General features: G+C 36.0%; 1 protein-coding gene across 5 annotated transcripts in view; it reads left to right on the top strand.

The window, feature by feature from the left end:
* Positions 1–14,187, top strand: part of TUSC3 (tumor suppressor candidate 3) — a 275,406-nt gene that overhangs the window by 175,853 nt on the left and 85,366 nt on the right. For 4 of the 5 annotated variants that reach the window (XM_043560296.1, XM_043560263.1, XM_043560270.1 and 1 more), the window contains exon 6: positions 10,159–10,248. The exons of the other annotated variant lie outside the window; for it this stretch is intronic. In XM_043560296.1, coding sequence (XP_043416231.1) covers positions 10,159–10,248 — 90 coding nt within the window. The remainder of the gene's footprint in view (positions 1–10,158; positions 10,249–14,187) is intronic. 5 annotated transcript variants of the gene reach the window in all.

Below are 14,187 nucleotides of genomic sequence, written 5' to 3'. Positions count from 1 at the left end.
AGGTCATCTTGATAGAAAATCAATAAGGAAACTTTGGCCTTGATTGACAGACCAGAAGGGCTTAATAGACATGTACAGAATATTTCATCTAAAAACTAGAGAATACGTGTTCTTTTCAAGTACATACAGAACAGTCTCCAGATCACATTAGGCCACAAAAGAAGTATAAAATTCAAAAAATGAAATCATCAGGTATTATTTTTGACCACAATGGGATGTCTCGAAATTAGTTACAAGAAGAAAACTGAAGAAAACACAACACATGGACACTAAATGATGAAGAAATCAAAGAGGAAATAAAATCACACCATGAGACAAATGGAAACAAAGCTTTTCAAAACCTACCGGAAGCACCAAAAGCCACTGTAAGAGGGAAATTCATGCCACCACAGGCCTATTTAAGAAACAAGAAAAATCTGAAACATTCTTAACTTTAAACCTAAAAGAACTGAAAAAGACGAGCAAACAAAGCACAATGTTAGTGGAAGGAAGGAAATGATGATCAGAGTGGATTAAATGAAATAAAGATTTTAAAACTACAGAAAAGATCAATGACACTAAAAAGTAAATAAAACTAGGGGCAACTGGGTGGTTCAGTTGGTTGAACATCAACTCTTGGTTTCAGCTCAGGTCGTGATCTCACTGTTTGATAAGTTTGAGCCCCGTGTTTGACTCCACTGACAGTGCGGAACCTGCTTGGGATTCTCTCCATCTCTCTCTCCTGCCCCTCCCCGGCTTGCTCTCTCTAAAATAAATAAAACATAAAAATAAAATAAAAAAAAAACTAAAAGGGTCTTTGAGAAGATCAACAAAATTGATAAACCTTTATTTAGACTCAAAGAAAAAGAGATTGACCAAATAAATCAGAAATAAAAGAGAAGTTGTAACTGACACCACAGAAGTACAAATGATCATAAGAGATTACTACACACAATCATATGCTAATAAACTGAACGATTTATAAGAAATGGATAAATTCCTAGAAATTCCATCAGTCTTTGAAGACTGAATCGTGAAGAAATAGAAAATCTGAATAGATGGATTACAAGTAATGAAATTGAAGTAGTAATTTTAAAACTCTCAAAAAACAAAACTCGAGGACCAGATGGTTTCACAGGTGAATTCTACCCAAATATTTAAAGAAGAGTTAGGACCTGTGCTTCTCAAATTATTCCAAAAAATTGAAGAGCAAGGAAAGCCTCCAAATTGATTCTGTGAGGGCAGCATTACCACGATACTGAAACCAGACAAAGACACTACAAAAAAAAAGGAAACTATAGGTCGTCTCTCATGAATATAAATGCAAAAATCCTCAATGAAAATTAGCAAACCAAGTTCAACAATACATTTAAAAGTGTTATACATCACAGTTGTAAGTGTGAGTTATGCAGGGAAGCAAGGATGGTCAACATATGCAAAACAGTTAATGTGATATTTATAACACATTCACAAGAGAAAGGGTGAAGCCCATGTGGTCATCTCAATAGATGCAGAAAAAGCACTTTAAAGGACAACATTCTTTCATGATAAAAACTCAGCAAAGTTAGTTTAAAGGGAACATATTTCAACATAATAAAGTCTATATATGACAAACCCACAGCTAACATCATACTTAGTAGTAAAAACATGAAAGATTTTTCCTCAAAGATGACAAAGAAGACAGAGATGCCACTCTTGCCACTTTCATTCAATGAAGTATTGGAAATGCTAGCCACGGCAATTAGCCAAGATAAATAAAAGTAAAGAAGAAATAAAACTATCATTTGAGTTGATACAATACTGTATGCAGAAAATCTTAAAGCATCCACCAAAAAACTATTAGAACTAATGAATGAATTCAATAAAGTCCTAGGATAAAGTTAGTGTACAGAAATTGTCATATTTCCATACACTAATAATGAGCTACAGAAATAGAAATTAAGAAAAAAAATCCGATTTATAATTGCATTAGAGAGAATAAAATACCTAGGATAAAAATTAACCAACATGGTAATTCTGAGAACTATTTAAGACATTGATGAAGGAATTGTGGAAGACACAAATAAATGTAAAAATATTCTGTGCTTATTGAATAGAAGAATTAATTTTTCTAAGATGCCCATACTTACCCAAAGCAGTCTACACAGTGCAATTCCTATGAAAATACCAATGGCATTTTTCACAGAACTAGAACAAAGCATCCTAAAATTTCTATTGAATCACAAAAGACCATGAATAACCAAGATATTGGCATAAAAACAGGTGCCTAAACCAGTGGAATAGAACACAGAGCCCAGTAAATAATCCACACATAAATGGTCAATTAATCTATGTATGAAGGAGGCAAGAATGTACAGTGGGGAAAAGACAGCCTCTTCAGCAAGTGGTCTGGGAAAACTGGGCCGCTATACACAAAAGAATGAAACTGGAAGACATTCTTACACCATACACAAAAATAAACTCAAAATGGATTGAAAACTTCAATGTAAGATCTGAAACCATAAAACTCATAGAAGAAATCATAGGCAGTAAGGTGTTGGACATCAGTCTGAGCAAATTTTTTGGATCTGTCTTTTCAAGCAAGGGAAGCAAAATAAACAATTAAAATTAAATTAAAATAAACAAATGGGATTTCAGCCTTTTTTCTGCACAGCAAAGGAAACTAGTAGCAAAATAAGAAGGCAACCTACTGAATGGGAGAAGTTATTTGCTAATCATTTACCTGATAAGGGCTTAATATCCTAAATATATGATGATCTTACCCAAGTTAGTATCAAGAAAACAATCCAATTAAAAAATGGGTGGAGGACTTGAATAGACATTTTTACAAAGAAGATAGATTGTGAACTACAATAAATTAAAAGATACAGATTGTCAACAGCACATTCAACAATGTTCAACATCACTAATCGAAGAAATGCAAATCAGAACCATAATGAGCTATCAGCTCACACCTGTCAGATTGGCTATTATCAAAAAGACAAAAAGTAACAAGTGTTGATGAGGACACGAAGAAAAGGAAACCCTCATATAGTGCTGGTGGGAATGCAAATTGGTATGGTCTGTATGGAAAACAATATGGATGTTCCTCCGAAACTTAAATATAGAAATACCAGATGATTCAGCAATCACACTTCTGAGTATTTATCCAGTGAGAAAGAAAACACTAACTTGCAAAGATCTATATACACTTATATGTGCATTGTGGCATTATTTACAATAGCCAAGATATTTAAGCAGCCTAAACAGATGAATGGATGAGGAAGATGTGTGTGTGTATATATTGGAATGTATGTTTATTATGCATATATAATATGTGTATATATATATAATATATATATAATATGGATGTATACATTTTATGTGTATGTAAACATATATGTAATGGAATGTATATATAAATACTGGAGTATTACTCAGCATATGCATCCCTTTGTTATCACAACGTTCTTTAAAATAGCAAAGATATGGAAGTAACCTAAATGCCCATTAATAGATATGTGGATAAAAAAGAAGTGGTGTATATATTCAAGGGAATATTACTTAGTCATAAAAAGAATGAAATCGCACCATTTGTGACAAAATGGATGGGCCTAGAGGCTATTATGCTGAATAAGTCAGAGAGAAAAGTACCATATGATTTTGCTTATATGTGGAATCTAAAAACCGAAACAAATCAACAGGCAAAACAGATACAGACTGGCAGATACAGGAAACAAACCGGTTCCCAGAGGGAGATGCTGGGTGACATGCATACTAAATCAGGGGGATTAAGAGGTCAAAACATCCAGTTATTGAGTTAGTCGTGAGGATGTAGTGGACAGCATGGGGAATACAGTAAGCAAAATTGTAATGACTTTGTATCTTGACCGATGTTAACTAGATTTTGTTAGGATCACTTCGTAATGTATACAAATATTGTATTACTCTGATGTACACTTGAAATTAATAGGAATTGTATGTCAATTATACTTTTTAAAAATGAGGCCTAGTAGAATTCATTTGGCTTCTGCAGCTGCTTTTATACTGGAGCCAATTGCTGATTTGGGCAAGAATTGAAAATCCAGTCCAGGTCCCAGCGAAGGGGTACTGTAGAGAAACAGAAAAATAAGCACATCTTTTGGTACAAATTTCATTATTCTCAAGCACACTCCGGTTGTTTGCTGATGGAGAGTGGCTGAAAGCCCTGAGCATCAAGTCTCAAAAGCAGAGTATTTTTCAGTCTTGTGTTTAAAACGGATGTGGGAGCCACCTGTCTTTGAAAATCCTGTCTGAGTTCAGTCAAGAGAGATGGCACTTTATCAGGGCCATTACCCGTGACTCAGTCATTACATTCCCTGATTGGATTAAGGCGATTACACTTTACTAATAAATTTGACAGTATTAAAACAGAAATTAGACCATTTTATCCATTCATCAGTTGATGGACACTTGGGCTGTTTCCATTAATTGACTATTGTAGATAATGCTACTATAAACATTGGGGTGCATATATCCCTTTGAATTAGTATTTTTGTATTCTTTGGGTGAATACCTGGTAGTGCAATTGCTGGATTGTAGGGTAGTTCTCTCTAAATTGGAGGAACCTCTATACTGCCATACTGTTTTCCAGAGTGGCTGCACCAGTTTACATTCCCAGCAACAGTGCACAAGGTTCCCTTTTCTCCACATCTTCGCTGATACCTATTGTTTCTGATGATGTTGATTTTAGCCATTCTGACAGGTGTGAGGTGATACTCGTAGTTTTGATTTGTATTTCCCTGATGATCAGTGATGCTGGACATCTTTTCTTATGTCTGTTGGCCATCTGTATGTCTTCTTGAGAAAAATGTCTATTCAAATCCTCTGCCCATGTTTTAATTATTCATTTGGGGGGTGTTGCATTTGATAAGTTCTTTATATATTTTGGATTCCAACCCTTTATCAGATGTGTCATTTGCAAATATCTTCTCCAATTCCATAGTTGCCTTTACTTTAGGTTTGTTGATTGTTTCCTTCGCTGTGCAAAAGCTTATTATTTTGATGAAGTCCCAATAGTTTATTTTTGCTTTTGTTTCCCTTACCTCAGAAGTATCTAGCAAGAAGTTGCTGTGGCCGCTGTCAAAGAGGTTGCTGCCTATGTTCGCCACTGGAATTTTGATGGTTTCCTGTCTCACATTTAGGTCTTCAATCCATTTTGAATTTATTTTTGTGTATGTTGTAAGAAAGTGGTCCACTTTGAATCTTTGGTATGTTGCTGTCCAGCTTTTCCGACATCATTTGTTGAATATTTTTTCCTGGTTTGTTAAAGATTAATTGACCATACAGTTGTGGGTTCATTTCTGGGTTTTCTATTTTGTTCTGTTGATCAGTACCATACTGTTTTGATCACTACAGCTTTGCACTATAAATTGAAGTCTGGAATTGTGGTGCCCCCAGCTTTACTTTTCTTTTTCAAGTTGCTTTGGCTATCTGGGGTATTTTGTGATTCCATACACATTTAGGATTGTTTGTTTTAGCTCTGTGAAAAGTGCTGGTGGTATTTTGACAGGGATTGTGTTAAATGTGTAGATTGCTGTGGATAATAGAGATAATATAGACACTTTAACGATATTTGTTCTTCCAATCCAATCCATGAGCATGAAATGTCTGTTTCTTTATTTCACCTTTGATGTCTTTTAAGAGTGTTTCATAGTTTTCAGAGGCTACAGGTCTTTCACCTCTTTGATTAGATTTATTCCTAGTTATCTTCTATCTTATTTGGTGCAGTTGTAAATGTCTTTCTGCTGCTTCATTATTGGTGTATAGAAATGTGCCAGGTTTCTGTATGTTGATTTTGTATTCTGCAAATTTGTGTATCAGTTCTAGCGATTTTTTTTGGTTGAATCTTTTGGGTTTTCTACGTACAGTATCATGTCATCTGCAAATAATGAATGTTTGACCTCTTCTTTGCCAGTTTGGGTGCCTTTTATTTATTTTTGTTGTCTAATTGTTGTAGGTAGGAATTCCAGTACTATGTTAAATAACAGTGGTGAGAGTGGACATCCCTGTTGTGTTCCTGACCTTAGAGGAAAAGCTCTCAGTTTCTCCTCATTGAAAATTAATATTAGCTGCAGGTTTTTCACATATGGACTCTATTATGTTGACGTATGTTCTTGCTAAACCTACTTTGTTGAGAGTTTTTATTATGAATCGATTTGTACTTTGTCAAATGCTTTTTGTGTATCTAAATGATCATATGGTTCTTATTTCTTTTATTAATGTTGATTGATTTGAGAATAAATGAGCTTTTAAGTATTGCTGGATTCTCTTGGCTATCATTTATTAAAAATTGATGTGTTTCTGTTCATCAGAGTTATTGGTCTGTAGTTCCCTTTTTTATTGTAGTCTTTATCTGCTTTTGGTATCAGGGTAACGTTAGGCTCATAGAATGACTTTGAAAGGTATCCTTTCTTTTCTATTTTTTTGGAATAGTTTGAGAAGAATGATATTAATTCTTCTTTAAATGTATGGTGGAATTCACCTGAGAAGCCATCTGGTCCCGGTCATTAGTTTGTTGGGAATTTTTTGATTACTGATTCAGTTTCTTTGCAAGTTATTGATCTGTTCCAATTTTCTCTTTATTCTTGTTTGTTTTGGTCATTTATGTTTCTAGGAACTTACCCATTTCTTCCATGTTGTCCAATTTGTTGGCATATAGTTTTTCATAATACTCTTATATGGTGTTGGTTGTTATTTCTCCTCTCTCATTTATGATTTTATTTATTTGGTTCCTTTCTCTCTTTGGTAAGTCTGGCTGGAGGTTTACCAGTTTTATTGATTTTTTTTTTTTTCAAAGAACCAACTCCTGGTTTCATTGACCTGTTCTATTGTTTTTTTTGTTTTGTTTGTTTTTAGTTTCTAGATAATTATTTCTGCTCTGATCTTTATTATTTCCTTCCTTTCGCTGGCTTTAGGCTTCTTTTATTATATTTTTTTCCTAACTCCTGTAGGTATAAGGTTAGGTTCTTTGAGATTTTTCTTGCTTCTTAGGGTAGGCCTGTATTGCTATATATTTGCCTCTTAGGGCCACTTTGTTATATCTCAAAGGTTTTGGACTTTTGTGGGTTCCCCCCCCCCCTTTCATTTGTTTCCTTGTATTTTTAAAAAATTTCTTCTCTGATTTCCTAGTTGACCATTCATTGTTTAGTAGCCTGTTTTTTAACTTCTATATATTTGTGGTCTTTTCAGATATTTTCTTTTGGTTAACTTCTGATTTCATAGCGTTGTGGTCAGAAAAGTTGCATGGTATGATTTCAGGTTTTTGTATTTATGGAAGCCTGATTTGTGACCTAATCTGTGATCTACTCTGGTGAATGTCCCATTTGTACTTGAATGTGTATTCTGCTGTTTTAGGATGGAATGTTATGAATATATCTGTTATGTCCATCTAGTCCAGTGTGTCATTCAAAGCCATTGGTTCCTTGTGTATTTTCTGTTTAGATGATGTATTAATTTAAATGGTGTGTTAAACTCCCCTACTTTTATTGCCTTACTATCGATTACTTCCTTTTATGTTTGTTACTGTTTTATATATATGGGTGCTCCCATGCTGAACACGTAAGTATTTACAATTATTATATCTTCTTGTTGGATTGTCCCCTTTATTGTGATATAGTGCCCTTTGTCTCTTAGTACAGTCTTTGTTTCAAAGTATAGCTTATCTGATAAAAGTATTGCTACTCTAGTTTTATTTTGACCTCCATTTGTGTGATAAATGTTTCTCCATACCCTCACTTTCAGTCTGTAGGTGTCTTTAGGTCTAAAATGATTCTCTTGTAGGTAGCATATAGATGGATCTATATGTGTATCTATAGTGTTTTTTTTTTAACCCATAGTGACACCTTATATGTTTTGATTGGAGTGTTTAGTCCATTTACATTCAAAGTAATGATAAGTGTTTATTGCCATCTTAATACTTGTCTTGTTGTTTCTGGAGATTTCTGTGACCCTCTCTTGTTTCTGTCACTTTTGGTCTTTCCTTTCCACTCTGAGTCCCCTTTAATATTACTTGCAGGGCTGATTTAGTGATCATGAACTCCTTTAGTTTTTGTCTGTGAAACTCTTTCTCTCTCCTAAACTTAATGACAGCCTTGCTGAATAGAGTATACTTGGCCGTAGATTTTTCCCACTCAGCACTTTGAGTATATATACCATGCCACTTCCTTCTGGCATGCCAAATTTCTGTTGAGAAATCTTCAGCAGTCTTACCTTGTAAGTTAAGGACTTCTTTTGTCTTGTTTGTTTTAAGACTTTTTCTATACCAGTATATTTTGCAAATTTAATTACAATATGTCTTGGTATTGGCCTCCATTTATTGAGTTTGATTGGAGTTCTCTGTGCCTCCTGAATCTGGATGTCTGTTTCATTCTCCAGATTAGGGAAGTTTTCTGCTATTATTTCTTGAAATAAATTTTCTGGCCCCCTTTCTCTCTCTTCTTCTGGGACTCCTATAATATGAATGTTATTACATTTGATGGAGTCACTGAGTTCCCTAAGTCTGTTCTCATGTTCCATAATTCTTCTTCTCTCTCTCTTTTGTTCACCCTTATTTTCCATCATTTTATCTTCTAGTTCACTAATTTGTTCCTCCACTTCTTCCAGCCTGCTGTTCATTGCATCAAGCCTGTTTCCAATCTTGGTCATCACATTTTTCATCTCTCAGGGATTCTTTTTTTAACTCTTTTATCTCTATGGTAAGGGTCTCCCTGATACCTTTTATTCTTTTCTTAAGCCCAGTGAGTTGCTTTAAATTCTCCATCAGGCACATTACTTATATCTGTTTTGCTTAGCTCTCTGGCTGTCGCCTTATCTTGTCCTTTCCTTTGGGATAAATTCCTCTGTCTTGGCACTTTGGTCTAAGTCTCTGCCTTCATCTGTGTATTAGAAAAGCCCGTTATGTTTTCTGCTGTTCACCATAATGGCCTTATGAAGAGGAGATCATGTAGCACTTTAAGGAGTGTCTCTGGTGTGTGGTGCGTGCACTCTGCTGTTGTATTGTGGCTGCTCTAGCCTTCAGGCTGGTCATCTGCAGGGGCTCTCCTCGCCTGCTGTGGGCAGTGGTTGGTCCTTGGCCTAGATGTGGCAAGTTTTAACTCTGGTGAAATGAGACCGGATGCCACCCTACCAGAACTGAAGCCCTGCAGAACTCTGTTTGGGGGACGTGGCGTGAGCAGGGATTTGTGCTGGTCTGGGGGAGGGGGCCCGCTCCGTTGGAACTGAGGCAAGCTTGACCGAGAAAGGCAGTCCCACCAGACGCAGGGGTTTGGGGTTTGGTGTAAGCAAGGTAAGCAGTCAGTATCAGAGCTGCGCTGCTTCCAGCAGGTGGTGTGTGTTTATGCTGAGTGGTGATGGAGGAAAATGGCTCCAGCCAGGTTGTTTGCCTGCCTTCTCTCCAGGAACGGGAGAACTCTATCTCAGCCAAGTCCTCTGACCTTTACAGCTCTAGGCTTTAGGTCTCACTGTTGCAAGAACTCAGGAAATTCAGTCCCTCTTGTTTCTAAGCTAATGACTTTGGAAAACCATTTCCCCTTTTCACGCTTGCTTTCCCTCCCTCCCTCCCTTTCTTCCTCCATCTCTCTCTCTCTCTCTCTCTCTCTCTCACTCTTTCCTTCAGTATGACCTCTTCTCTCCCTTTAGTTGTGGAGTTCTGTCAGTCTTCAGGTCAATTTTTGGGGTATTCAGGATGCTCTGATAGTTAATCTAGTCATGTTCATGGGACGAGAAGAGCCTAGAGTCATCCTCCTCCACTGCCTTCTTCTCTGAGTTGAGGTCTGTATATTTAAATGGGTTAAAAACATTCTTCATCTTCACTATTTTATAATATATATAATTGCCTTCAACTATGAATCTAGGTGGTAAATAACCTATGCTTTGGACTGTCTTTGGTTAGGACATATCAGATTGCCACTATGCCAGATGCCTTATATATGTTATTGAATTTAATTATTAACATTTTTAGCATGATTTTTATGCCTATTTTATAGATAAATATGAGAAGCCAGAAAACAAATAACTTACCCAAAGTCCCACAGTTAGTAAGTGAAAATCATGCCAATGGGTGAACTGATACATGATTTTTTAAATTTAGTTTCATGACCATTATATTTTTAAAATTCAGTATTCTGATATTCTTTAACTCACATATACACTGTTTTTCAGTGTATAGTCTTTGCTATGACTTCTGGCCAGATGTGGAATCATATCCGTGGACCTCCGTATGCTCATAAGAACCCACACAATGGACAAGTGGTAAGTGTGTGTTCTAAGCATCCACATTTTGCACTTTAATCTTGTTTATATAGGAATCAGAAATTATGTTTACTATTTAGTGAGAAAGGATTTTATTTGTAAATTATAAGTTTGTTCTTTCTCTTCTAATACTACCTCTGCTATATACATACACATATATACAATATATTGTTTTTGGGATGAGGACTGCTTTGCTGTTTAAGAAAATTAATGTACTGGGCCACCTGGGTGGTTCAGTTAGTTAAGCATCCGACTCAGTTTCAGCTCAGGTCATGACCTAACGGTTTTGTGAGTTCAAGCCCCACATCAGGCTCTGTGCTGATGTTGCAGAGCCTGCTTGGGATTCTCTCTGCCCCTCTCCTACTCCTGCTCTCTCTCTCTCTCTCTCTCTCTCTCTCACAAAGTGAATAAACTTAAAAAAGAAAAAAAAAATTAATGTTCCTACCATATCGAATAGACATTCATAACCTACTTTTTCAACTTTACGTATTGCTCCGGTAATAATATGTAATGCCAGCAGAGGAAATAGGAACAGTTTGTAGTCACTGTCCTATCAGTGGTAAATTTAATTTAGTTCAGAAGAGAGTAATTAAAACATCATTATGAACTCTGGTAGTCCTTGTATTAGAATGCTAACAATTGTTTGCTACAAAATTAAAAGTGACATTAATGAAATCAGTAGCAAAGTTAACATTAGTAACTACTACTGAATTTACTTATTTTGTTGCTTTCCTTTTTTAGGGTATTGTTTTCAGGAGGATTATTTCGGGTTTTTTTTTTGTTTTTTTTTTTTTTGGTGAATGGGATATATTGTAATAGATCAACTATCTTTGGGGCTTAGTATTTATTAGGTTGGTGATGATTAACTGTTTAAAAATGTAGTTTTTTCTGTAACTTTTTCATTTGGAAAACATACAGATTCTGAGAAAATAATGTCCTGACAACCCTCATATACCCATGGCCAAACAGTTACTAGCTCATAACCAATCCTTGTTTCATCTAGTCCCCCGCTCCATTCTCTTTACCTGCTGTTGGATTCTTTTGAAAGAAGTGCTCAATGTCAGTTCATTTCATACAGAAATACTATAGTAAGCATCCCTAAAAGATAAGGCTTTGAAAATCATAACCATGTTACTGCAATCACCTAGGATAATAAATTCTTAATTTCTAAAATTGTGGTTCTGAATAAAATTTTCATATGGCAATATAGTTATAAATTCTCTATAAGTATAGATTATAACATAACCTTATGAGATTTATTCTTCACTGCTCACAATACTTGAAATATGTTTAATATTAAAGCCAACAAGTTACTTATTTCTTCTTCCTACATTGTGACTTTCTTTAAATTTCTTTGTGTAACTCTATAATACAAGGATATAATTCACTTTATTCAATTGCCTGTTCCTTGACTGCCCAGTCAGGTTTTAAGGACTAGTTGCTAATTGCCAGAGTAGATACTACATAATAATCAATTTGGCCTCATATTTTTGTGAACGTACTTAGATTTCTCCTAAAGATGGCAATGATACGGAGTCAGAGTTAGTTTCTTTGGATGCTCAGCTGCCATCGTCATTTAGACATGGGTTTTGCTATGTGTATGTTTTTGAAATCTGTCACTACTTAGAAGAATTGAATGTTTTTTAATATTCAAATTGAATTATTTTAAAGAAAAATAATTGGAAATATTTTTCAAGCAAGTCTTTCTGACCATCCTGTTGGAAAGTGTAGTCCTTTCCTCTCTTTCTCCCCAGTGCCCGCACTATCTCCCTTTTCTGTTTTATTTTTTCTTCATAGCACTTTATCATCTTCTAACATGCTGTGTTATCTACTTATTTTGTATTATTTTTGTGCGTGTCTGACTTTTGTCATGATACCATTAAGATATAAGCACCTGACAGCATGACTTTCTATCGGTTTTTGTCACTGATATTTTCGTATTACATAAAGAACGTCCTGACACAAAGATTTGCTCACTGTTATGTTCATGATACCTAAACATGTAAATTTAGGAAATCTTCTAAGTTTATCATTACTGTCTTTTAACATTCTTTTAAAAGAATATTCCTTAGGTTGAAACCGTTAAGCATTGCTTTTTATATTGTTCGATTTGTTCAAGTATATGGAAAATTAATCAACATTCCTATGAAATGTGGTAACTTCTCTACTCTTCAGAGGTTTTAGCTAGGATCCCTATAATAAAATACAGAATTATAAGAGAAAATCACGTTTATTAACATGTATACTGCCTGCATACATAGGAGGTACTTGGAAAAATTTGTAAATACACAGAGATAACTTAATGTACATGCTCAAATACCATCGTTAGTTAAAGAGAGACAGAAATGTGTGGAGGGGAGGCCACTTTTGTGCAGGTGACCAGGAAAAGTAAGATGTATTACACAGATTTAAGTCACAGGTGCCTTCCTTCCATTCATAAGGGTCTAAAGTTGTCTTCAGAAATTTACCTTTGTCCTTCCTGGTAAGGGGGGAGGAGGGACACCTTTGTAGATGTATATGCTGCTTTTAGCCAGATTGGGGAGGGCAGAATGCTTTTGTTGTATCTGCTTGTTGGTTGCCTTCAGCTCAAAATAATCCTTATGATGGGGGAGTATGGGGCAAGCTGAGGGCAAAATATGGGCTGACACACTGCCTCATCCCCAGGTGGAATATGTGTGATATTCCTAGGACACCCCTGGCTACCCAAGAACAAAAGAACGGGGTTTAAGTGCTTGGCCATGATAATGCGAGAGACTAAGGCAAATGAAAAACTAAATTCCCTTACTACCTGTAGCCCATTGAGAAGTCCTTGAAACTGGCAGAGTGACCTCCCTCTAGGAGCTAGCTACCTCGATGATGACACTTTGTCAGTGGCAAAAGAGAACCTTAGTTTAACATTGTCCCAACCTGGAGGATCCTGTAAGTCTACTTCATTTTTCTCACTGCCCCAAGATATATGCTGGCAATCAGACTCCAGGCTTATGCTCCGCCTCCATATACATCTGAAGGGTCTCATGACTGAGGTTTTATTAAACGGTGATAAATGGTGTTTCCCTAGCAACAGCTAGCCCCTCAAGGTCCTGGAAACTTGGCGTCCAAAATTTCTTAGAGAATAACTCTATCCCTGACCTCCTCCCAACCAACCTGAGGGTGTATAATGAGTTACCCATCACAACCCTAAGGGTTGTGTACAACCAGGAAGAGTACAGCTCTTCCTGCCCATGAGTCCTTCCCCCATGCTTTAATAAAATTACCTTTTTGCACCAAAGACATCTTCCAGAATTCTTTCTTGGCCGTCGGCTCTGCACCACCCCACCATGCTCCCAAAACTTCATCATTGACACCAGTGGCATATTTTGAAGTGTCATATTCTGCTACCCTTCATTCTTACTGTAATCTCTATTAATATTTCAACTACTGCTTTTCTAATACATGTAGTTTACTGTAGTTTGTATGCAGTTAATACAAAACATGTAGTTCATTATTCCATGTAGTTTACTGGAATAAGCTTCTAAAATGTTTGTGCTAATAAGCGGTGATGACGGTGGGTATGACCTGTTGCTTACTCAGTGCATGTGAGGCACTACACTTCATAGCTGAATATTTAGGGCTACCAGATGAATATTCCTGAAACATAACTTGTTATAGGTATAATATTAATATGTGTATGGAACTGAGTTACCAGTTCAAGAGCCTCTCCATTTCCTGACTCTTATAATTCTGCTTTTTTACCTTGATAACTCTGCTTTGCAAAAAAACTCAGTATTCGCATATTTGCACTGTTGCTTGTTTCCTAAATATATGCTTTATTTTGCTGTTTCCATTCCTGGAGCGTTCTCTGTATCTATCAAATCTCACCTGATTTGCCATCCTGCTGAGATGTGTTAGTTCTTAATTACATTGGAAGTGCTCCCTACTTTCTTTATATATTTATTAACA

This window comes from Prionailurus bengalensis, chromosome B1 (assembly GCF_016509475.1).
Source record: "Prionailurus bengalensis isolate Pbe53 chromosome B1, Fcat_Pben_1.1_paternal_pri, whole genome shotgun sequence".
Classification (NCBI taxonomy): domain Eukaryota; kingdom Metazoa; phylum Chordata; class Mammalia; order Carnivora; family Felidae; genus Prionailurus; species Prionailurus bengalensis.
Note: the sequence above shows the minus strand (reverse complement) of the source record. Positions and strands in the feature narration are given on the sequence as shown.